The sequence below is a fragment of the Cyphellophora attinorum genome (assembly GCF_001299255.1).
Source record: "Cyphellophora attinorum strain CBS 131958 chromosome Unknown Contig2, whole genome shotgun sequence".
Lineage (NCBI taxonomy): Eukaryota > Fungi > Ascomycota > Eurotiomycetes > Chaetothyriales > Cyphellophoraceae > Cyphellophora > Cyphellophora attinorum.
Window position 1 is genome coordinate 1,336,572 of NW_017253230.1, and position 23,484 is coordinate 1,360,055.

At 54.0% G+C, this 23,484-nt stretch overlaps 12 protein-coding genes across 12 annotated transcripts; 5 read left to right on the top strand and 7 right to left on the bottom strand.

The window, feature by feature from the left end:
* Positions 1–808: 808 nt before the first annotated feature.
* Positions 809–3,202, bottom strand: AB675_2807 (Protein mesA; the record flags this gene model as incomplete). The annotated part of the gene is made up of 1 exon (XM_018142807.1): positions 809–3,202. One exon carries the CDS (start codon positions 3,200–3,202, stop codon positions 809–811), a length of 2,394 nt encoding a protein of 797 aa, XP_018005111.1.
* Positions 3,203–3,976: 774 nt separating this feature from the next.
* On the top strand, positions 3,977–4,830 carry AB675_2808 (Myosin regulatory light chain 1; the record flags this gene model as incomplete). The annotated part of the gene is made up of 2 exons (XM_018142808.1): positions 3,977–4,070; positions 4,097–4,830. The coding sequence occupies 2 exons, from the start codon at positions 3,977–3,979 to the stop codon at positions 4,828–4,830; spliced, it is 828 nt and encodes a 275-aa protein (XP_018005335.1).
* A 232-nt stretch (positions 4,831–5,062) lies between these two features.
* AB675_2809 (Histidine protein methyltransferase 1) lies at positions 5,063–6,159 on the bottom strand (the record flags this gene model as incomplete). The annotated part of the gene is made up of 2 exons (XM_018142809.1): positions 5,063–5,737; positions 5,815–6,159. The coding sequence occupies 2 exons, from the start codon at positions 6,157–6,159 to the stop codon at positions 5,063–5,065; spliced, it is 1,020 nt and encodes a 339-aa protein (XP_018005004.1).
* Positions 6,160–6,499: 340 nt separating this feature from the next.
* AB675_2810 (D-2-hydroxyacid dehydrogenase) lies at positions 6,500–7,575 on the top strand (the record flags this gene model as incomplete). Its single annotated transcript, XM_018142811.1, has 2 exons — positions 6,500–6,557; positions 6,689–7,575. The coding sequence occupies 2 exons, from the start codon at positions 6,500–6,502 to the stop codon at positions 7,573–7,575; spliced, it is 945 nt and encodes a 314-aa protein (XP_018005201.1).
* A 346-nt stretch (positions 7,576–7,921) lies between these two features.
* AB675_2811 (uncharacterized protein) lies at positions 7,922–8,801 on the bottom strand (the record flags this gene model as incomplete). Its single annotated transcript, XM_018142812.1, has 2 exons — positions 7,922–8,428; positions 8,481–8,801. 2 exons carry the CDS (start codon positions 8,799–8,801, stop codon positions 7,922–7,924), a joined length of 828 nt encoding a protein of 275 aa, XP_018004976.1.
* A 438-nt stretch (positions 8,802–9,239) lies between these two features.
* On the bottom strand, positions 9,240–10,070 carry AB675_2812 (uncharacterized protein; the record flags this gene model as incomplete). Its single annotated transcript, XM_018142813.1, has 3 exons — positions 9,240–9,557; positions 9,608–9,655; positions 9,708–10,070. 3 exons carry the CDS (start codon positions 10,068–10,070, stop codon positions 9,240–9,242), a joined length of 729 nt encoding a protein of 242 aa, XP_018004762.1.
* A 374-nt stretch (positions 10,071–10,444) lies between these two features.
* AB675_2813 (uncharacterized protein) lies at positions 10,445–11,698 on the top strand (the record flags this gene model as incomplete). Its single annotated transcript, XM_018142814.1, has 1 exon — positions 10,445–11,698. The coding sequence occupies one exon, from the start codon at positions 10,445–10,447 to the stop codon at positions 11,696–11,698; it is 1,254 nt and encodes a 417-aa protein (XP_018005122.1).
* A 256-nt stretch (positions 11,699–11,954) lies between these two features.
* Positions 11,955–13,277, bottom strand: AB675_2814 (uncharacterized protein; the record flags this gene model as incomplete). Its single annotated transcript, XM_018142815.1, has 1 exon — positions 11,955–13,277. The coding sequence occupies one exon, from the start codon at positions 13,275–13,277 to the stop codon at positions 11,955–11,957; it is 1,323 nt and encodes a 440-aa protein (XP_018005047.1).
* Positions 13,278–15,198: 1,921 nt separating this feature from the next.
* On the bottom strand, positions 15,199–15,720 carry AB675_2815 (uncharacterized protein; the record flags this gene model as incomplete). Its single annotated transcript, XM_018142816.1, has 1 exon — positions 15,199–15,720. One exon carries the CDS (start codon positions 15,718–15,720, stop codon positions 15,199–15,201), a length of 522 nt encoding a protein of 173 aa, XP_018005265.1.
* A 565-nt stretch (positions 15,721–16,285) lies between these two features.
* On the top strand, positions 16,286–17,407 carry AB675_2816 (Alpha-ketoglutarate-dependent dioxygenase-like protein; the record flags this gene model as incomplete). Its single annotated transcript, XM_018142817.1, has 1 exon — positions 16,286–17,407. One exon carries the CDS (start codon positions 16,286–16,288, stop codon positions 17,405–17,407), a length of 1,122 nt encoding a protein of 373 aa, XP_018005056.1.
* Positions 17,408–19,357: 1,950 nt separating this feature from the next.
* AB675_2817 (uncharacterized protein) lies at positions 19,358–20,785 on the bottom strand (the record flags this gene model as incomplete). The annotated part of the gene is made up of 2 exons (XM_018142818.1): positions 19,358–20,668; positions 20,720–20,785. 2 exons carry the CDS (start codon positions 20,783–20,785, stop codon positions 19,358–19,360), a joined length of 1,377 nt encoding a protein of 458 aa, XP_018005146.1.
* A 1,006-nt stretch (positions 20,786–21,791) lies between these two features.
* Positions 21,792–23,156, top strand: AB675_2818 (uncharacterized protein; the record flags this gene model as incomplete). The annotated part of the gene is made up of 4 exons (XM_018142819.1): positions 21,792–22,039; positions 22,084–22,328; positions 22,375–22,899; positions 22,951–23,156. 4 exons carry the CDS (start codon positions 21,792–21,794, stop codon positions 23,154–23,156), a joined length of 1,224 nt encoding a protein of 407 aa, XP_018005199.1.
* Between the last annotated feature and the right edge of the window lie 328 nt (positions 23,157–23,484).

A 23,484-nucleotide genomic window follows, 5' to 3' on the forward strand; every position in this document is an offset into this window, starting at 1 on the left:
AACTTCTCATAAGCTGCTCGACAGTTGAAGCAGCGAACGAGTTCCAGACCACGATAGCGGTAGCTAGCGAGCACGCCCAGGTCTCCTGAACATTATGCGAAAAACGTGGCCGTTCGCGTGTCAGCTCCAAACTCCCGGAGTGCAATGTCTCAGCATAGAGCTCATGACTATCGATCGAGGCCTCTGGAGTCTGGAGATAACGTGAGCTCTGCGAAGCACTGTAGATAGGGGCCTGCTGCATCAAGCCATGGTTCGATAGTCTTTGATAGTTTTCCATGAACAAGGAGATGAGAGAAAATAATAGGCAAACATCTCCACCCACAATCGAAATTGGATTCAACGGCCTTGGCACCTTTCCGCCCTCATGGTGCGGCTTTGCACGATCTGGCTAATCAAAGTTATCTGACCATGCATACAACGCCGCAGTGGGCTATCTGGTGTGGCTTGTTCGTCAACAGCGATAGTCAGATGACTACTGGTTGAGGATATAATGCGAACCGTTCCATCGTATGATATCTTCGAAATCTCGTCAAGGCTTCCGCAGTTCTTCCAGTTCGGCAGAGCATAAGCCTCGTATCGCTAACGGCAGTTGTGGCTACGAACACTCTGATGGAGGGCTGGGAACAGAAAGCATGCGCGGCTGGCCAATTGTCAACATGAGTGAGGCGTTGGCTCATGAATGAAGGCACGTACGAAGGAACAGGCAGATGCACGATCACTCCGTGTTGGTTCCTGCTGTCCACATCACGGCGGTCGCTCCGTCCTTCACGGCACACCTCATCCCCAACTCGATCTTACTCCATCGCAATCAGCTCATCCTGACGGCCTCGCCATTCAGCGGCCCCAACACATCCATGGAGTCCTGGCTTGCCGCCTCCGCTCTCCTCTCCATCTCTTTCAATGCCCGCGAGTGGCCTGATAAAGTCCACCCACCTAATCTCTTGTAAAATACCTTGCCTGCTGGGTGACTTCGCACCCTCTCCAATAGTACCGCTACAGCTTCACGTACCCGCACGTCTTCATGCCACAATCCAAGTGCTACGTAGAACAGACCTGCTTCCGACATAGGTGTCAGCTCCAGCAGTTCGAGAATGCTCGCATAATCCGTGCAGTGGGCTTCAAGAGCAAGGTAGATGGCTCCAGCTTCTTTTGCTGTCAGTCTGAGGACTCTCAGCTTTGACAGGGAGTGATAGATGTCAAGATACGGTCTTGACGGTGGAGCTGTGAAGGCTTTGTCGAGGCTGACATCTGTTGTCGGTGAACTTGATATCTTGAGATGATTGGCGAGGTCGGAGATGAAGGAGTAATATGACCGCGTATTACGCCAGCCTTCTATTCTTGCTGCTGATGCTGCTAATTCGCGAGTCTTGGCTTCTTCGCTGGGCCAAACGTAGCCATGACCGCGAAAGCTCTTGCTTGTCGTCCGCGAAGAGCCTGGTCGCGAGGCGGAAGATCTGGATTTCTCGTTCTCCTCTGCAGGTACAACATTGAGGGCGCTGGCGCCGTAGACGACTTCTTCAAACGCTGCAGCAACCCGTGTGAACTTAGTGATGTATGCGCGGAAACGTGCACGCAAGATGGGTTCACCGTGTCTTTGCACGATCGCTCGATTGATCTCTTCCATGAATAGAGTATCCCCCGTCGGATCAGCTGCGGCATCTTTACCCAAGTTCAATGTAGCAGTGGTGTGATGGAAAAAGGTCGATCCCTCGGTGACCGGGGCAGCCTCAATGCTCGATGAGATCTTCATTCGCCCGGTTGGCAGATCGCAGAGAAGATCCCACCACTCCGGATGATATGAGAAGGCTGGGTTGGTCACTCCTGCGATGAAGCCGGGGACCTTCAGCAATTCATCGATCTTTGTCAGATCAGTGTATGGGAAGGCATGGCGTGTGAATCCCGACAGGACTCCTCCAGAAGCCAACGCGCAGGCTGCGAGTACAGCTTCGGCCACATCTCCAGAAGGCATGTTGTGTCCGAGGAAGATTACTCGCTTTTGCGTCAGCATGGCATTGATGAGGACCAGTATTGGATGTGTATACGCCCCTGAAGATGTGAGATGGGGATGCAGAGCAAAGGGCTGTGGCTGAGTCTGATGTGGTGTGCCAAAAGTCTGGACCAATTTGATCAGAGAGAAGTCCCCTACTGTCTCTGGTGACAGAGCCGTCGGGATCTTAACAGGTATGGGCACTCCATGGAAGGTGATCTTAGTCTCGAGTTCGTGGGTGTCCCGTGGCACCGAGTAACCGTTTGATCTTGTGGGCGATTCGGGCAAGTGGTTCTCGGAGGCGTCTTCCTCCTGCCGCTGAATAACCATCTGCTCAAATTTTTCTACAAACATCTCCTTGGAGTCCGTAGATTGCAAAATATGGCGCTCAGCTTTCGACAACCTGGGCATGAGGGACGCGTCCATGGAGTTGAGTGCGTTGTACAGCAATTCCAGAGTGTCCAGGTTGGGCGATTTCATGTAGTCTTCGAGAGCCAGTAGAAGCAAGGGCTTATATATGTGCAAGAATGAGTGCCTTGTACATATGGCCATTGCCTTTACAACCGCACCTCTCTTGACTGTCGCATCCTGCTTGGTGTTGACTAGATTGAGCACATACATCAACGGTGGTGTCTCGCTGATGCTGTCATCGTCACTATCGTCGTCGTCCTCACTTTGGTCTTGGACAACCTGTCCACTCGTGCGGGCAGCTGCTCTCGCGGCTCTCCGGCTCTCGCGCCGTCTCCTGGTCGCCTCTCTCTCGGCCAGTTCTTCTTCACTGACGCCAGCATCTTTGTGCAGAAAGAACATTGTCCAGTCTTGCTGGCGCATGTGTGTCTGGTCTGGCAGCATCAACTCCGCCAGCATGTTTTCGTCTGGGCTTATGGCTCCAGGAAACTGGTGTTCCATGATCGGTCCACGATCTATGTCAAAGGATGCGACTAGGATGTACTCGACATGGGGTTCGGGGGAGTCTAGGGGATACTGCGACTTAAGCCGCTTAGCAGGCCTGACATACTCGCGGCCAGAAGTCCGCTGAGACGTCCTTTGTGATTCTCTGGGTGAGGGAGGAACCAGTGAACTCTGAGAAGAGACTTTGTGGTGGGAGGGCTGTGAGAAGGTTGAAGACTTCGATCCTCCATTTGACCCCAAGGAAGAAGGCCTCTCAGCAAAGGGCGCATTCACCGTCGGACGGTAGGGCATGGTTTCCGCCATCTTGGTCGTACGTTGCGCAGTCGTACGCTACCGAAGGCGCAACATCTCCTGCTGTGTCTGGCGGACGGGCGGCCGCAGTCGAGCGCTTCCTAGTAGAGTTGCGACCAAGTTATAATGAGCGCTCTGCTTAGGTCCACAAGATCCTCGATCTTACACACTCAGGCACCCGGTCGTAGACAGTATATGGAAGAGAGGATGCGTTCAGCAAGAGTATTGGGTCGTCGTGATCAGCCCGCCGTCGCAGGCTCATGAGAGCCAGACCCCTGCATCCAACTTCTTTCCCCGCCCCTGATTCTGGTATTTTAAGCTTTAGTCTAAGCGCTGATCAGCGACGGATCTAACCGGCCTCCCGCAGTCGTGTCGTCGGAGCAACCGTCGGAAAGAGCCCCATCAACACAGGGAAACATCAGAACCACGCTGCAGCTGCACGCTAATGTTCGGAAACACAACTTGCGTGGGAAGTGTATTGCAGGAAGTCGTCACCGCGCTCTCCCCAAACTGCTCAGCAGGACGTTCTTCTAGCGCAACAAACGCCTTGCGTTGGTCGTCAGGAACGATCGATCACTACTCGCACCTACCTCGTGAGATCAGCAAATTGCAATCATGGTAAGGTTTCGCCCAGCGATGTGAGCGTATGGTGGCTGACGATAGCAACAGTCGACTTTTCGCAATTCACCTCGTTCCTCTCCCTTCCGCAGACCTGCCTCGCCATCATCTCCTACATCGACTAGAGATCGAGCAACAACACCGCCGTCACAGAGAGGAGCGTCCCCCATGACGTCCCCTTCGAAACTTAAGCAGTCGTATACGGTGTCAGAAGAAGAGGATGAGGACGATATCATAAGCACACCCACCAAGTCAAATGGTGGTCAGTCCACGTTTATGAGAGCACAGACGGAGCCTCCACCATCGCCCAGCACGAGGCGTCTACCAGAAGTTCCGAAACCTGGATCATCACACTCGGAATCAATGAATCGGCCAATTTCAAGATCCAACGACTTTACTCGGACCACTGCGAGGGCCACGCCACCGCCGTCAACATTGGGCCAAGCAGATCCGCTATCCAGCTACCACCCGCCCTGTTACACAACCTGCGAGAGTCCTTCTCCGTGCTGGACTCGAACACGAGCGGAAGCATCACGCCAGCATCCATCCAGGAGACATTGTCCTCTCTCGGCATCCAAGAGTCGAATCTCGCACAATTCTTCCCTTCAGGCCAGCCTCAGCAAATTTCGTTACCACAATATCTCAACCAGCTTGCGTCGCTTCTGGCAGCGCTATCACCGCCACAGGAACTGCTCAACGCGTTTTCGGCTTTCGATGACGACGACTCTGGACAGATAGATGTGGCCGAGCTCAAGACAGCACTCATGACTACGCTCCCGGATCCAGGCGAGCAGAGGCTTGTGGAGAGGGACATTGATCGCGCGCTTGAAGGATACACGGGTCGGCGGATCCTAGGACGCAACACCACAGGCATATCCGGTGTCCGTGGAATCAACAGTACGCCAGCGGCGAAGCGGAACGGCGGCGATGTCTTCAGATACCAGGAATTCGTTGCCAACTTGACAGGAGGACCTTCGGTGATGAGCGAGCCTATCTCCGCAGGAGGTGGCTTGACAAGGTAAGAGCTTTTCTTCTTCTCCCCATGTTCCCAAACTCACACGGATCAGAACCTAATGGAACAATCTGCGTAGGGCTCAGAGTGTGCATCAGCCACATTTCTTGTGAACAGATACTTCCTCAAATACCGATGCTCGATCGACGATGGTCCTGTACATATCATGAAGAATTTGTGGGTAGCTGGTTGCCTTTCTGCTGCCTGAATATTCCCGACTGTGCCTTCGAAGTGCTCGATCGTCACGGTCCTTGCGGTAAAGTCACCTCCAAGATCACTCGGCCAACCGTGTCCTTGTATGGACACTGCCATACTGATTTCAGCTGCGCGTTCGCATCCTGAGTCTTCAGCTCTCGCTCGAACTCTGCCACCCCACCGCCGACGCCGAAATAAATCTGCTTCGCCGCGACCAGTGCTCTGCTTCCGCTACGAGCTTGACGGAGGAGTGACAAAAGGGTCGAAGTGAACACTGGAAGTGTGTCAGGGCTGTATATGGTTTCAGTAGCGAGGATGAGCCTCTTTAGCTGGGCATCAGAACCCGAGTTCGAGGGTTCGAGCGAGGTCACAAGATCGACGAATTGCTTGCCCCACCCGCCTGAGACAAAGTCGACACTCAGATGCTGCTCAGCCAAGACATCTTCTATGCCATTAAGTTGTGGCTGAACCTCTTCGAGATCATAGTCATACTCATGCCCCAGGTTAAGAGCTCCCCTCTGTGGAGCATCCTTCGGCGGGCAAAGGTGCAGAAAAGTATTTGGCGCAGTACACAGCTTCAGCACGTCCGCGTTATAGTCTGCGAGCGTGAGATGAAGCTTTGGGCCGGCCTTTGGCCTGAGCTTCAACACCGTCAGACTTGGGATTGCAGATCCCGCGCCAAGTTCAATCACATGAGTGGGCTCATTCGACAGTTGCGCATGCTGATTGAGGTCGAGCAGCAAGTAGGACGCAAGATCGAGCGCGCATTCCCAAGTCTTGAAGCCGCCCTCGTACGTACCTTCGACAGATCACCTGCATTGAGATTTTCGATCAGGTGGTCGTTGTCGTTGGCTTCGGATGCTTCCGCCATGAGCTGTGCGCGGATGTCGACCAAGGACCGGCGGAGGACGTTGAGTGGAGGAGAGTTGGGGAATCCATTGGCTAGAGCTGGAAGACGAAGGCTGTTGTAGGTGATCTGAGATGGGAGGCTGGTTAGTAGTTCTTTCAGCGTGTGTACCCTTGGCTGAGCGACAACGTCCTGCTTTTCCGACACGTCATTCCTATTCGTTTCCGGATCCTGGTCAACGTCCTCATGCTCGCCACCTTCTATGTCGTCGCCTGAGAAGCCGAAAGAGAACGACATGGTCGCAAGTGAAAGTTCCTGTTGCGTCGTGAGCTCAACCGGCGGCACCATCGGCTATCAAAAAATTACTGCCCAGAGTCAATAGCCGCTTTCACTCCAACCCCACATCAACCCCACGATCTTCAACTGAAGCGTTGCGACATCGCGGCATATGTCGGCATTCTGAGCGTTTGAAACGACCTTGCATATACCCTTTAATAAGTGTTCTGGGGAAATCTTTTCGCCGAGCATATTTCTGTAAATTATCAAAGCTCTGCCATCGCCTGTCTACACACTGGCTCACTCACGTCTCTCCTCGACACTCTTGCATCTATATCCAGTCAGCGGACAAAAGCACAAGATGAAGCTCCTCTACCCTACGTCACTGGTGCTGGACCCAAAACTGTTGGAGGGATTCTGTAAGTAATCTTGATGCTTTGTGACAGTAAGGAAAGGCGATTCTCGAGGACGTGCTCGCACATGGCCGTCCCAAGATGCACCGCCCACTACGTACACATCCAATGCTAATAACCAAACCTCCTCCTCACAGCCGTCGACCTCGTCCCATACGATGTCAAAAAGCAAATCCCAGACGAGCACGCCGACGCCGAAGTCCTAGTCACCTGGACAAACTCTCCAGACAACCTCAAGCACGCCGCCTCAAATCTAAAGCAACTCAAATGGATCCAATCCCTCGCCGCAGGCCCCAACGACGTCCTCTCCGCCGGCTTCTCGCCCTCCACCACCACCATCACAACCGGCAGCGGCCTGCACGACCACACCGTCGCCGAACACACCATGGCCCTCCTCCTCCTCTCCGCCCGCAAGCTGCACTCCATGCGCGACCACCAACTCAAGGGCAAATGGCCGGGTCACTTGGGCGGTCCGCAACCGGATCGTCCGAAGGACAGCTTCACCACTTTGAGAGATGCAAATGTGGTGGTGTGGGGGTTTGGGAATATTGCGCGGACGCTGGCGCCACTACTGACGGCATTGGGGGCGAAGGTGACCGGGGTGGCGAGGAGCAAGAGGATCGTGGATGGGGTGGAGGTGTATGGGGAGGATGCGCTGAAGGATTTGCTGCCGAAGACGGATGCGTTGGTCATGATTCTACCGGGGAGTGATGCGACGAAGCACGCGCTGAATGCGGAGCGGTTGAAGTTGCTGCCGAAGCACGCTTGGGTGGTGAATGTGGGGCGAGGCACGTCTATTGATGAGGATGCACTGGCGGATGCGGTTGAGCAGGGGAGGATTGGAGGTGCGGCGCTGGACGTATTCGAGAAGGAGCCGCTGCCGGAGGGGCATAGGTTCTGGGGGATCGAGAACGTGGTTGTCAGTCCGCATGCTGCTGGTGGAAGGCCGCAGGGAGCGGAGGGCCTGATTGCGGAGAACTTGAGGCGGTTTAGGGCTGGGCAGGAGTTGAAGAATGTGATTTAGTGAGGTATGGATGGTTGATTCGATAGCTCTGACTAACCCGTCGCCTGATATGAATATGCTTCTAAAGACTACGTCTCAGCATGACGATGAAGCCCGCCCTGGCAAGCATAATCCGTTGCGTCACCCAAGACGTCATGCATTCCTCTTGCTTCGTTTCAGCCCTGTCCAGCGAGAAAACTAGGAGACGAGCACGTCAGCGTACATCATGCAGAGGCCGCCCTGCATGACTACGCCTCCTCGCTTGCTGAGCGCAAGGCACGACTAGCTCAGTGATAGGCACAGCCCGGATGAAGACTGAACAGAGGAGGCAAGGGCGGTCGGTGATGACAGACTCGGCGGCCGCCGCCTAAGCCTTTTCGTCGAGTACAGCTTGTCCCATGAGTTGCTCCTCGACATGGTTTCGTGCGTCGACGACGGCGATGCGTTTGCGCTCGAACCTGCCGACAAATGCGGTGCCAATTGCCATGCCGATGTTGACGGCAATAGGGGTCAAGACCCAAGCATCCATCTCCCAACGAACACGGGCGAGCGGAACCATGTCATCTCCGTTGCTGAAGCCGTAGCGTGAGAGAAGCTCGAGGCTGTAGTAACCGAAGCCCAAGGTCCAGGCGACTGAGGTAAGAACAATCAGGACAGAGCGGAACTTGGACGTGTACTTTAAGCGAGTGTTGCCGACGTCCAAGAGAGCCATAACGACCAATCCACCCCAAACGGCCAGGGTCATTCCAATAGCAACTGGCAGAATAATCATGTCGGCCTTTTGCAGCCATTCTCCGAAGGCCTGTGCAGTCGAGTGAGACGCATCGTCACGTAATCCAGCGGCCGGTTGAGCAGACGGCAGAGGCAGCCACCACTAGATCTCTGTTAGCCACAGTCCCACAGGGGTGTGTGGTGTCATATGTTACCTCAAATAAACTTGCATAGATGACGGCGAAGAAGCAGCTAAAGACCCACGAGAGGAAGTATCCAATGCTATACACGAAGCCATGATCGATCTCTGCATTGTAGCTCTTGCCAGAAACGATGTTCGCAGATCCACGCCAGACTGTCTCCAGCGTAGCGAAGAGCAGGACTAGCGAACGAGTCTGTCGACGCAGCTGATATAGCCACTTGCGGCGGTTGATCTGGTAGGCGTCGAGCGCACCGATGGCTGGATGAGCAGCTGGATCAGGAGCCGCAAAGTTGACGGTGGGAGGAGTCAAGAGGGCCCTTGGGAGGTACTTCATGGTGTGCAATGGGTTATGGGACGACAGAGGGGCGAATACAGGCCTGCTGTATGATGATCGTCTGCGGTGAGAGTCGAGTTGCATCGACGCTTCAGTGCAGCAAAAGTGATGAGATATATGGTGTGGAAAGAGCAGTGGTGATTGTGGTCGTTTGGAAGCTGCCTGAGGTTGACACCGACGTGACGCAGTTGCACTCCGCCACTCCGCCATCCAATCACAACAGATCTCGGGCGTCGACCTTGCTCCACTACCTAGGTAGATTGTGACTGAATGTACCGGGTGTTCTCCCTACAACGCCCCCCCTGACCAAGAAGTCCACGAGGTGTCTGTCTTTCGCACTGAAACTCGAGTGAGGCTCATCTAAAAGGATGACAGGCACTTAGCACCCGCCCCACCGCCGAGAACCCCATGATGAGTAGTATTCGATATTTGTTGCACTCATTCGTCCGTAGAGCGTGTGAGGCCGAGTATGCTGGAGAACTTCACCATCAGGTGTCGCTCGATCGCGAAGCCATGCTCACACTCTAGGTAATCACCAGCGCGCTCATTCTGACCAGGCCGGAACTGGCAGTTCTTCGCAAGCGTAAGGTATCCGACGGCCATGATGATCACCACAACGACTGTACCGATAGCCAGACCCTTGAGAACGTCTTTGATCAAGCCGGATGACTTTTCGCTGACAGACATGCCCTTGACTTTTGTGAGGAACACAGCTCGGGAGTCCTTTGGTTCCTCGAGCAGGCTTTGAAGTTGGGTCTGCAAACTCTGTCAGTACTTCCGCTTCGACGTTTGGCCTGAGCACGCACCTTGTCTAGTACAGGTGCCCAGGACATCTCATTAGGATCATCGGCGTGCTGTTTCCAGGTCAGCAAAATAAGCAAGACACACGATTCCGTCCCTACTCACCTCAGGCTTCGACTCAGCGGTAGCGGCCATCTCCTGTGAAGCTTTCGCAGACTCTTGGCTGTCTATTAGGCGTTGGAAGTCTTCTTCGAACCTCTGGTGATATTTTCGCTGCTCTTGCATGGCGACCATGAAGGGATCTTCTTGGGAATTTCTGTATCGAAGTGCCGGATCGATGGTAAGCGGTCTTGGAGCCTGCTCAAGTGGACAGCCGAGAGTCGAGTCTGGTGTTGCTGTACGGAATGAAGCACACGAGCCGCACTGTTTGATGCAGTTTGTACCCTCAACGCCGTTAACGATTGCGGTAGGTGTTTCCTCTCTCGCAGAACTATTTTCACCGTTGTTCACGTCTTCGTTGTTCGACATGTTGAATGTGGTGTACGGCAAAGTTAATCAAGAGCAGAACACAAAGAATAAGTGCGCATGGTCAGAAAATAACTACGCTGGAATCACACTGGTCAATTCAATTGAACTTGTTGTGAACAGCAACGCGGAGATATGGGCTACTATCACCTTTGTCTGTACTCTGGAAGTGTGTTGGTGAAGATGCAAGTGATATCGCACTGGCAAGGCCCCTACATCACCACAACACACTACTTGAGGGCAGACAAAGCAGCCTTTGGCAGCATTCCAGTGGAGGTCCGATGGAAACCGACTTGGAGACCTCCTCGATAAGCATAAAGCTGCTACAGCTAACCAAGGTTGTGGATCAGATCGTGTCAGCACCTCGACCAGACGCGATGGCAACCTCCTCGCCCACCACTCCTCGGCCGGATCGCAAACGTCTACGCCCTTCCTCCCCACTCTCGAGCTGGACGCTCCGAGATGCCCTCCGCACAAGCTCTTCTAGCTATGCTTCGGTGTCTTCACCAGCGAGGATGAAGGCCGAGACGATCCAAGAACAGGGACGGGTGCCTCTTGAGACGTACGAAAACCCTCCAACCGTGACCCAGCCTGCACCTCCGCAGACGTACTATAGTTCCTCGCAATTAGATCTCCCTCGGCCAACCGCATCAGTAAGCCTTCACGCCAAAGCGCACATCAGAAAACTCGACGACGAAGCCGGCACAACCTACCTTGTCCCAGCCCTCGAAAGTGCCATACACAAGCTCCCCAACGGCACGAAGGTCTACCACCCCTTCCACGCTAGCCCACAAGCCACCCTCTTTCACCTCAGATCCCCTGCCCTGACCTCTCAAGCCCTCGACATCATGCTTCCAGACATTCTGTACCAGCAATTTTCCTGCAAACAGAAATGTCGCAACCGCGGAACATGCACGCACTACCTCTTCATCCTCGGCGCTCGGCGCACCCCTGACGGCTTGATCTGCCGAAAGTGCGCCCTGCACGAGGCCTGCCAACCCGAATCCGCCATCAGCTCCCAGTGCAAGATGCCAGGCTCTCGCGTCTGTCCGGTACACAACAAGGACAATGGCGAGATCGTTCTCCAACCCACGAATGGAGCCACAGCCGGCACAGCGGCCCAGACAAGGTCCAAAGGCATGGCCGAACGCCGCAAAGCCGGCGACCCATCGAACATACCCAACCCCAACACTCACATCCGGCACATCAACCTGCCTGTGGACTATCTTGCTACACCGTCTCAACGGGTCGCTGCGGCCGAGGTGCTCGAGCGGGCTTGGACTGGCAACTGGGCGGACCTCGATACGCCACTGCCAGTCGAAGAATACCAGTACGCAAGTGCCCATGATTTCGAAGGATTAGAGGAGGTTGGAAGTGGTGCTAGTGCAATGGAGGACAACACGAAGCAGGTTACGTGGGCGCCGCCAATGACGGAGAAGAGCTACTTCGCGTCGAGTCGCCGTCCGTTTGAGCAGCAGCCGCAGGGGTGGCAGCGAGAGGGTGTGAGGGAGATTCCGAGGAGTGTGCCACAAACGATGACCGAAGTAGAGGGGAGGATGGATTTGGGTGGGTATGCATACGTGAGTGACTTGGAGGGAGCGCAGCGCAGTGGAGATGATGGCGGAGGATGAAGGGGTGGCAATGGCAGCACTGATTAGCAGATCGTAAGTCACGCTGATGACTACATGTATCTCGATAGCCGTGCCGACAAGGGTGGATTGTCTACTCAGGCTCAGGCTGTTCTGGCTTCATCTACCACTACATTAAGCCTGCAACGCAGGATGTGTCGACCTAAATGCTGAAGCTGCATCCGCTGGTTCGGCAATATCGTGAATGCTTTCCTCAGTACACAGTACACAGAGGGCCTCATCCGTAGCGTTCCACTGGTCAGTTGAAAACATTATGCCATCCAGGAACCCCTCCACCGGTATCTGTGGCAGCAGCCCAATACCGCCGCTGCTTGTCTCTCAACTCGTAGAAGCGCGAGGTCGAAGCTCCAGGGCGACGCAGGCTGAACTTGCGGGCTATGTCCGCCTCGGTGTCGGAGGGGTGGATTCGGCATAGAGCGTTCAGCGCGCGAAGCTCGTGCAGCTCGGTCTCGCTCAATACTGGAGCTGCTAGAGCCTTTCCATTGTCGCCTCCTTGCAGAGAGGATTCTTTGTTACTTGAGACTCGTGGAGCTTCGTTGTCTGATGATGTGAGTGCTGACGCTTCGCCGGCACCAAAGCTGATCTGCGGGTGCTGTACAGTGTCATTGATGGTCTCGTTTTTCGCCGTGTCGCCCGTTTCGATAGGGAAGACCTTGGCAGGTATCGTGTACCGTGCCTGACTATCCCGTCTCTTCGTGCGTCGAGGACTTCCAGCATTGTTTGTGAAAGAACGCAAGCACGCTGATTCCGACCCGAAATCCTGAACGCTCAACCTATCTCTGTTGTCTTCGCCACCATCATCACTTGCATCCGAGAACTCGATCAGTGCCTCCTCGTCTGCGTGGAGTGGATATGGTCGAGTGGACATCTTTAGGTCGACGTCATCAGGGCCAACTTCAGGACCAGGAAAGCGATGAGCTGGGTGCAAGGGAAGTGCGAAGGTCTCTCGAGAGGTGACAACAGGGGGTATCGGCGAGACTAGGCGTTTGGTGTGAGTGACTTCTTGGTCTTGTTTGCCAGCTCGAAGGCTGTCCAGGATGGTACTAGCGACAGTTGTGAGTGGTAATTCAGTCTGGCGAGAAAGGTATAGCTTAAGGTAGCGGCCATCAGCGAGTTGATTGTCGTAGGTGGAAACTAATCGGTCGGCAATGGTACGCTCGGTGACGATAAGCTCGGCAATGACGACGGGCTGTGTGGAGATGATGTGGCAGGAGATGAGACCCTGCTGGCCGTTATCGTTGATGCTTGTGTGCCTCATAACGGAATCAATGTCGGCGGCAGTCGTGCCTGGGGCAAAATTCATGGCGATCACCACCCGTGGCCCTGCCTGACCTTCGGCTACCAATGGTGGTCGTAATGTTGCAAGCTCGGCGCGTAAGGTAGCGATCGTGTTGCAGTCGACAGCGCGTGCGGCTTCCTCATGAAGGAACTTGGCTCGCCACAGTGCGACTTCTTGGCTCAGACTCTGGAGTGTCTCATCGATGTCCTTGTGGTATGCCACGCAGGTCAACTTGTTGCACGGCCGCGGAGTCTTGTCCTTGATTTTCTTCTGCTTCGGCATGGTGGTGTTGAATGGGTAGGCTTTGGGTGTGATGGGAATGTGGAGGACTTCGACAGTAGTTATGGCGCGACAGTAGTGAGGTGCAATTGTGGTGCAGATGCACATGTTATGGCGGTCGGTAAAAGTTCCCTTTAGGACGAGGTCAACCTATGTTGAAGTACGAGGACACCGTAGGCCCCGGCAACAGCCTGTCGTGTCATGAATACATTCAAACAGAGCTTCTACTCTTTCTCGTGCAAGATCAAAGAGCCCCAATGGGTAGTCGTCGACGTCGTACCCTTCTGCGAATAGTGAGGAGGACACGAGACCTCGCATTGATGAAGCTGGCAAGGCTTCCGAGACGTCTTCTCCATACATGAATCAGACCCAGTCTCCTCTGCTTGCTGCTCCCCTCCGTAGTCGCCCGATCGCCGCCACCCTCAAGCCTAACCGACATAATCCTTCGAGCCTTGCGACCCTGGCATTCCTCAAGTGGTCCTAATCATCTCAATCCTTGACTGGGTCACGGAATGCCAACTCATTACTGCACCATCGCCGCAATTAATGTCCACCAACTCCACAATGTGATGTTTTGCACCAGAGGCGCGACATCCATGTTCTGTAAATCAGAACGACTCGGCGATGTCGTTAGCCTCTCCGTCCATTGGCTTCTCGTCGTTTGCGCCGCCCGCGTTCCAGATGGTCGATCTTATTGAGTGCCTCAAACACATGCGAATAAGCCGAGGTATAAGGCTTAAGCTAGCGAAACTGTCGGCTGTTCCAGAGAGGGGGGCCTTGAGTCATTGCCCTCATTACTCTGTGCTAAGTCGAGTGAAGTTGAGCCCGATGCAAAACAGCGACGAGCAATGTAGAAGAACAAAATGTTACCCACTAGCTGAGAAGAGAAGTGGATTACCATCCGTCGTGAGTGTGCTGGCTCCGGGAATAATGAATATTGCGGGTGCCGAAGCATGAACCACGAAATCAGCAACCCGGGCAAGTTGACGAGTGCCATCCCTGCAAGTGGTGCGAAGATCGCGCGCTCTTGAGGAGTTGCTCGGGACCAAAGGCTTGCTGAGAATCCTCCGTCCGCTACTGGAGGGATGACCCCTTCTGCGAGCACCTCAATTCGTGCCTCGAAGTCTTCGGTCGCAGGACGACAGGCGCGGATGCTGCCACTAGTATCCTCCATTACTTTGGATTCAGTATGAGATCGTCGAGGCTCGGAATGATCGCGACCATAGCTGCCAGGTCTTCCAAATTTGTTGTACAACCAGTACAAAAGCGCAAGAGACCATGAGAAGGAGAATTACATTCTCGTCGCGAGAGCAAAGGCACGGACCAGCGCGCGGCGTCCAGGGAGTTCTGCAAGGGGACCGTGCGGCCAGACTTCAAGACAAGGCCAAGACCTGTCATCGCAGATGCAAGAGCGTTTGACTGCCGCTCGGCTGTTCAAACTTCAATCCATCTCGTGCTCGTACCGAGATTGAGAGGAAGCAATGTTCTGTGAAAACGACACTCGGACCGAGACACGTGTCCTCGATTTCGGGACGCGAAACGACTGTACTGGCTCACTCAGGACCTGGTCAGTCTCCACTTTCACTGCTGATATGTCGATTCAATGGATGGTAATGGCAACCATGTCTGCCCACTGGTGTTTAGAAGCAGTATGAAATGCAGCTTGCGTGCCGACGCTACTGTTGAAGACCGTGTTATCAGCATGCGATCGACAACGTGGGGACATGATAGTCGATGATAGCAAACGCATATCAGAGAGAAGATTGACTCAACAAGCAGACTGTGTGCTAGAACGATCATCAACCAAAGCCGAGACTGTTGCCAGCGAGCCTGTTTCAGGCTAAGGATGATACAAGGTGTTCATCAGAGTACACAAACAGACAGGAGGACACTCGTGTCATAGATCTACTCACATGATCACTCCTCACACACCGAGCTGCGGCCACAGGAACTTCTTCTCGGCCTGAGCAGCATTTGCGTCCTGTCTCGCAACCGGCTGTTCATCGTCGTAGACAAGCGCACCGACATTGTCCTTCTCAGGCTCGTCGAAGTATCGCTGACGTGCGTGCTCGCGCTCGCGTTTGCGTTCTCTCCGCTGGGTCTCCTCTTCTTCTGCCTCTTTTCGTTGCTGTCGCTCAAGAAGTAGTCGCTGGATCTCTGAGTGCCGAAACATCTTGATCTGGTCGTCGGTCAGGGTACGTCTTACGCCATCAGCGTAGTATCCCAGGCTTCCCTCGGTCGAACCAGTGGTCGGTGTTGCTTCAGCGGGCTGAGCTACGCTGGCGTGAATGTCTGGTATCGGTTTATTGATGAAATGTTTTGCGTGGAAGTCGCGCAGTCGTTGTACATCGTTATCATCGATAGCGGTGTCCCATGACTGGACAGCCGGGTGTGTCGAGGACGGGGCATTGACGTGACCGTCCCTGCTGCCATCTGTCATAGACATGCTGCGCCATCAACAAGCACCAGTGAGTCCGAACAAGTCACAAGGTAGTCGATTGATGCGAGTCAGTTCGCTATCGATAGGTGGTCGAATGACTCGCAACCGTCAGGCATCTCTCTGCGACGCCCTGGACCTCTCACCTCAGTCTGGTGGCTGACCAGGAGCCAGACGCGTCTACTACTCGATGTGGACGCGTCGCTTGACGAGAAGCTGCGATGAGTCGGGTTGATCGACGTCTGTGGCGGAAGACCGCAGCTCTTTCCGCGTCAGAACATCAATGCCTACTCCATTACAAGCGCAGCTTTGGACCAGTGCCACGGTTCACCGTACGATGAACGCGATCAAAGGTGGGTATCGAGGTGCCACCCGTGCTATGTCTCGGGAATCCAGACAGGCTACGGACCCGTAAGGTAGTGCCAAAAGGTGAGAAGCCCTGGGTGTTTGACATCTGTGAAGTAATGACGTCGGTCAAAAACAAGAACCTTCCAATTCGAGCCTCTCTCTACCCACGATCAACTTGAAGCCATGCAGGCACGCCTTTGACGCCTCGTTTGATTGTCGGGCCAGGATGTCTAAACGCACACTCGATGGCTTCTTTACGCTAGCAACCAAGCGCACTAAAATCTCGCCACCACCAACGACGAGGAACCACAACTCAACAGCACAAAAATCGGAGGAGACTTCCAAGACCGATACTACAGAGGACGGCCAGACTTCCACCCCGGATACTGACACTGCACCAATCTTCTCCCACCACAAAACCTACCCCCACCCCATCGCTCACCTGCCCGTATCACTCATCGAGAGCCTGACCACCCTCATCACCACCTCCGAGGGCGCGTCCATAACTGACCAACCCCATCTGAACCTCCTCCACTTCCAACCCTTCATCCCCCGTCCCCTTGCCACCGAGCTCTTCACCTTCCTCCGCTCCTCGCTCCCCTTCTACCGTGTCCGCTACACCATCACCCGCTACGGCAAGGAAACCCTCATCAACACACCCCGATACACCACAGTCTTTGGCCTCGACGAAACAAGCCTCTTCGACCCACCAGAATGCCCTACCTCCCCATCCTCCTCTACTCCTAGCACACGCATCATCGACGCCGTCACCAAGCAACCTGTCAAACCCAGCAAATACAGATGCCAGCCCCGCCCAATCCCGCACAGCCTCACCATCCTCAAATCCATAACCGAGGCCGTCACAAACGAAACCTACAATTTCGTGCTAGTCAATTACTACGCGACCGGCGCCGACAGCATCAGCTTCCACAGCGACGACGAGCGCTTTCTCGGCAAGGACCCGGCGATTGCGAGTTTGAGTTTAGGCGCCAAGCGGGATTTCTTGATGAAGCATAAACCTCCTTCACCTCCAGCGGCGGCGGGAGCAACAGCAGCAGCAGCAGCGGGAGACGGCAAGACCTTCCCGGGGACGAAACCACTGAAGTTCGAGTTGAACAGTGGGGATATGATCTTGATGAGGGGCGAGACGCAATCGAACTGGTTGCATAGCATTCCCAAGCGAACGGGCAAGAACAGTGAGGCAGGTCAGGGGCGGATCAATATTACGTTCCGAAAGGCGATGGTGCCGGGCGGAACGGAGAATTACTATCGGTATAATGTTGGGGAGGGTGGAGTGTATAGGTGGGATAGTGGGAAAGGGGAGATGCGGGAGTGGAAGGGAAGTTAAGGGCGGTATCATGTTTTTTGTTATTACGTACTCCACGTCGCGGATGATGCGCTGCTTCGGTGCACTTGTTTCCACGAGTGCCTTCTGACTTGACACATTGCGTCTTGACTATAGTCAACTGGGACATATTGTATTCCAACGGTGTCGTTGGCCTAGCGTGGTCTGTCTCGCTCGAGAGGGAATATGCCTGATGACATGACTGCATCTCTACCGTTCGATGCAACCGTGCCTTTTTGGCTGTGAGACGAAGAGTTGACCGGTATGCTCCACGACGGTGCCATGGAAGGATGTTCAGCCACCGATTGAGGTCAAAAAAAGCCTCGACCTGACTCAGACCATACCTAACGCTGGCAAACTGGATCATGTTGCTTCGACTCTCACATCAACGTGCAGACGCCTGACTGCTGCCAAATGTCGCGTCCGTCGTCCCGATACCTAGGCTGTGCGCCTCCACGGCGCGGACCGTATCGGACTGCTCTATCAGGCGCATGCTGCCAGTAATGCTCGCCTCCAGGTCGTCGATAGCCCGTATCGTTGAGACTCATCCGCTCCAAGCGTGCCAGAATGGTGACATCAATATAGTGATCGTGACACTCATTGTACCCACTGCGCTCAGAGCCTTGGCCATACCTCTGACTGCGCCCGTAGTCGAAGAGAGACCCAAAGCAATGATTGCACATTGTATGCACATAACCTGCCTCATCCTGAGAGGAAATAACATCGTCGCAGTGGCCTACCTCACAGCAATAGCGATCAACATGAGTCACATTCTCCCGGTCTAGATACACCGAGTTACGAAAGGTCCGATCGTTCCAAAGATCGTCGTATCGAGAGCGGCGGGAATACGCATCGACAGGGTTGTTTCGGTAGGGGGGTGAGCGCGCCGGGGAAGAGCGCTGGCAGTGCGCATTTCTGTGTAAAGCATGGCTTGGCTGGGACAGAGATGTTCCATAGGGTCGTCGCTGACGCTCTGTGATAGTGTTGTCGGAGCTGCGGGAGGACTCATCACGAGTCTCGTAGTTTCCCCCACGTGATTCGAAGAATGTTCTGTTGGCGTGAGAAGAGGATCTGTGTCGATTTGATCTGTCGTTGAAGCGATTGGGATGTGAGTCAGAGCCCTGACCTGGGCGTTATCGCCGAGGTTGGACGTGGAGTACGGTCTAGGAGATCGAGTTCGGGGTGGACTGGTTCGTCTGGATCGCTGTGGCGACCGTGGGTATCCGGTGCGACTGTTGTCAGAAGCAGCAAAGTCGTCGTCGCTCCCGCGTGGATCATATCGCGTTCCTGAAGGCCTCCCTGCATCGCCCCCACGCTGCAGCTGCTGATACGCGTCTTGCACTTCAGAGAATCTTTGAGCAGCCCAGGCTTCATCACCGCGATTTTTGTCAGGGTGGTACTGCATGATAAGTCGTCTGTAAGCTCTTCGTATCTCCTCCTCAGACGCATCACGACTGATGCCCAGAACGCTGTATGGCGACGGCATGTTGTCTCAGGGCAGGAGAAGTAGATAACGGAACCTGACTGGACACTCGGGGGAAGATAAGGTCGAACCGTTTCGTAAAGATGTATATGAGAGGATAGAATCGTTGTTCGCGTTTGTCTTACATAGCCGGACTTCACTGCTGCACAGCAGCTTCACTGATAGTGTTGTCCAAGGTGACGACGTCGTAACAGCGGCACTGGACACTGGAAGACCTTCGACTTTCCATCATAAACCAGCCTCTGACAAGTGAATACGATGCTTCCGTATTCTATGACCGGGTCTGCCTCCAATCGTTCAGTCACTGAAAGCCAACATCCATCGAAGAGCTGATCATAGTGCCAGCTTTGCCGCGCAATGAGCGACGGTCCTTCTCCGTGGGGTTTCGATCGCTGGGGCCGAGTGTATCAAACTGCGAATGTTCTGAACCCCTTTAAGCAATGGACCTTCACAGCTTACTTCGTTGAAAGCTACTCGGTCTCCCAGATGATGAGTTTCTTGTCGAAGCCACCACTTATGAGGACTTCCTTCTCAATAGAATCCTCATCAGGCAGCTTGCCAGCCCACAGGCACCTGATCTTGGTTCCCTGCTCGTGGCCCTTCAGCTGCTGGACTACTTTGCCAGTGCTAGCATCGATGCCTCGTACAACGCCATCGTCACCACTCACCCAGACGCCGCTACCATTAGGTCGCCAGGTAATTCGCGGCGTCGAGTAGTCGTTCTGTGGAGCATTGGAGTTGACCACAAGGCGAATCGCGAGCTCGTCTTTGGTCCCATACGCTACCGAGGTTGGTCCGTTAGGTATCGAGCCACTACCGCTGTCGGTAGGAAACAACAGACGCGTTATTATGACCTTCATGCTAGGTGTGTGCGATGTGGCAACAGCGATCAATGTCGGATCGGTCGGGCAGGCTTCGATGTGGGATGGGGTGAATGAGGTCCAGGTTGAGTGTTGCTGCGGGGCGAGCGACTGGCGGCCAGAGGGCGTAATAGTATACCTCGTGGTCGTGTCGGGCCGTGTGGATGGCTCAAGCAGTAGGTAGTGCAGATGAATGCTGTCTCGTCTGGTAAAAACGACATACAGAGCATTCGTATCAGGATGGCGAGCAAAAAGCACCGATTGTACGTTCGAGGTTGTAGAGTAGGTCTGATGGCCAAGCGACAAATGCTGTTGACTGCGTGACTCATGCTGACCCTGATCTCGTTCAACCACTTCTGAATTCGGCGCGACAATGCTGATTTTCTTGTCCCAGCCAGCCGTCGCAACAACCATGTGGTCAGCATCCCACGTGGATACAACTTGATTAACATAGCTTGAGTGAGCCTGCACTTGCTTGATATGTGTTGTAGTATCGCTGTCATAGAAGTCAAGGGTTCCGTCCATTCTTCCAGTAACCAGATAGCCGCTGATAGTCGTCATCGATAGGACGTTGCTCCTTCCCCGTGATCGTAGGTCTGCCCATGTGTATGGTCGAGAGCCGTGCCAGAAGTCGAGGGTGTTGTTCACAAACGACGCTGCAATATGACGCCGCTTGCTTTTCGAAGTCGTGTCGACCGTCACAGCTAGAGCATTTGCTGGAACAGAATTGTCCGGATCGACCGCCTTTGTAGGACATGGCGTCGTCCAGCCAGCGGCAACAGTGTCAGGCCCTTTCTCGAAGTTCAGGTTTTGGTCGTACAATGTCTTCTCCTGCAGTATCTGCTCCAGGTTCCAGTCTCCAGGCTTCGCGTCAACGGCATCATTTGGGAGGTCCGTCTCGCCCAGGAATGCCTGTAAGGTCTATTGCCCAGTCAGCCACATCTCGCTGTTGAATCGAGACGGGAGCCCCACCTCATTGTAGCCATGGTCCTTGAGGTAGCGTGCTACCACAAAGCGAGGAGAGTTACCATCGGACATGGCGTGTGAGTCAAGAACGAGTATGTACCACTAGATGAACGCCGCAAAAGTTATGGTCGTGCCATCCTAAGATGCTCACACACGTCATTGAGCGACCGGCGAAAGCCCGAAGACTCCAAGAGAACCACTGGGCAAGCACGAAGTCTTCCCTCCTCTGTTGATACTGCCTTTGACGAGATTTAGTCCTTGCCACTGCACCATCACCGGCTACTGTGACAATGCGACCACGTTCACGAATGGTACTACATGTCAGAGCCCGCCACAGCAAGCACACGCAAAAAGTCGTGGTAAGTGTCTCTGTGAACGGAACTGTGCGAGACATGAGCCTCCCTGTTTTGGTTCTCCCAAATGTACCTCTGCTCTGACAGACGCGACAGCGAAGAATGCCGACGACACAAGTTGAGATGTGATGCTCGAAAAGACTACGCGAAGCCATGTTCACGATGTCGACGGCTGGCTCTGGAGTGTGTTGTCCTCCGCTCATGGGAACCAACGAAGCCAAGGAGCAGATCGGATCTGAGAGCTGAGGTGGGCCGTCTACATGCACGGTTGAGAACGCTGCAAGCTGCAAATCCCAATGCTTCAGCACCAGCAGTCACGCCTGTCAGCCCCGACTTCGTCGAAGGCGCGGTTCGGTCGCCGGGACACGATGAGCCCAATAGCCTGCAACTCGAAGATTGCTGGGCTCTCTTCATGAAGCATTACGCACCGCAAGTAGTGAGTATCTGCGTACATCTGCACCTGGCTCTAAGCTAGAGCACAGAAGTGTCTCAAGACATGTTCTTCCGCTTCAATTCTCCTCTCAATTCTCACATTCCACGAGAAAGCTGACCAAGACGTCTTAACACAGTGCGTTATCAATCCCAGCATGACATCGAGAGACTGCTACAACTCATCTGCACTGCTATATTGGACAATAGTTACCATTGGCTGCCGTAGGCACCTCAGCGGCTCGAATTTGCTCAGCATTCTTGCACCACGTCTCCTGGAACTGGTCCGGTCGGCAATGTTCAGCCCAGATCTATCCGCAATTCAGGCGTATCTACTACTGTGCATCTGGCCGATTCCAGTCGACACGTTCGGGAAGGAAATCTCCACGACACTGAGTAGTCTGATGTTACAATTCTCGATGAACAAAGGTCTACATATCCGAGGCGTGGGTCAGGACTTCTCGCGCGTCACCTTGAATCCGGAACCATCTCTTGAAGTATTGCGAGCCAAACTCTGGATCTCATGCTTGATCACAGCACAAAGGTAAGTCTATCAAGTTCTCCTCAGGAGCGAGGCTGATCATGCAGGCTGAGCTGTGCCTACGGACTGCCGCCTCCGATCATCATCGATACATTCGATGACCAAATCGATGATCTCCCACATGGCCTGCTCTACGAGAGGAAGGTATCTCAGCTTTTGGCAACCGCGACTGTCGAGCTTGGTCGGATGGCTCTCCAAGCTAGCCCCAGCAGTGCGAGCGATCTTCGCTCACTGGTGTCTGTTTACACCGGTCAGATGTCTCAGCTGTCCACATTGGAGCACGACGATATGGGTAGGCACCAGAGACCGCCCGCGCGTCGCATCGCTAACTTTCTCAGGTCACTACCATTTCCTCAGCGCCCTCTTACAAATTCAAAGCTTCAATATCTTCATCGGCCAGGCCCAGGCGGATCCTGTTGCTCTCATTAAGTTATACAGTACAGCATGCAGCGTGATCGAGAAGATCTTAGAGCTCGATGACCGAATACAGCTCAGCCAGTGTGCTTCCGATTACACCGGCAGGATGATCTATCTAGCATCAAGCATCATTCTCCGGATGTATAGAGGCCGTCTGAAGAGGGATATCGATCTCGGCAGGGGTCAATTAGCATATCAGTCAGCCATCAATCTCTTCCGCAAGATGTCCATTCACAAAGACGACGTGATGGCGCGATCAACCGTCATCATAACGCAACTCTGGAACAGTAGCACGATTTTCAATCAGCCAGACGGAACGAGTGACAGCTTCTCAATGCTTTGTCGCAGTCGATTGACTATGAGCAGCGTCTTCGACGTGTGGTGGCGATGGCGGGAGGAGTTTGCTGGGCAGCCGCATCCATACCCTGAGGCTCAAAGCCCAACCAGTAAGTGCCTTAAGTGCATCAGATGTACACATCTGACAGAAACCATTTCAGGTCAAAGAAGTCGCGAGCATGCGATCCGATCTTCCAACGACATGCTGCCTATCGCACTGACTCCAGGTCCGCCTTTCGAGATCAGACCCGAGGATGACTGGGGAGCTCTGTTCGACCTCCCAGCTGAGAGTTGGGATCTTTTCAATCTTGACAATGACCATGCAATAGGCTTCGATGACTACCCGATGCCATTGCCTACACTGTAGACTATGGCCAACAACTCACCAACGAGTGTACAACGATACGCTAGGACTGGCCACAAGGCTATCTGCACTCGCCAGGTCCCGCCCGGACGGTTTGGAGCTTTGAAGGCGTGGTCGAGTTGGAGAAGAATCGTGGAGGAAATTTCTCGGAATTTTCGGGCTCGACCGAGCACGAAATTCATCAGCAGCGGAACCTTGTGTAATTGTAAAAGTGACGGAATGATTGGAGAAGATCACTGTAGTAGTTATAGAATATCTTCAAGTTGTTGTCGATGCGTGTCTCGGAGAAGAGCTGCAAACATTCGTGATAAGACCATGGGTTGACACATAC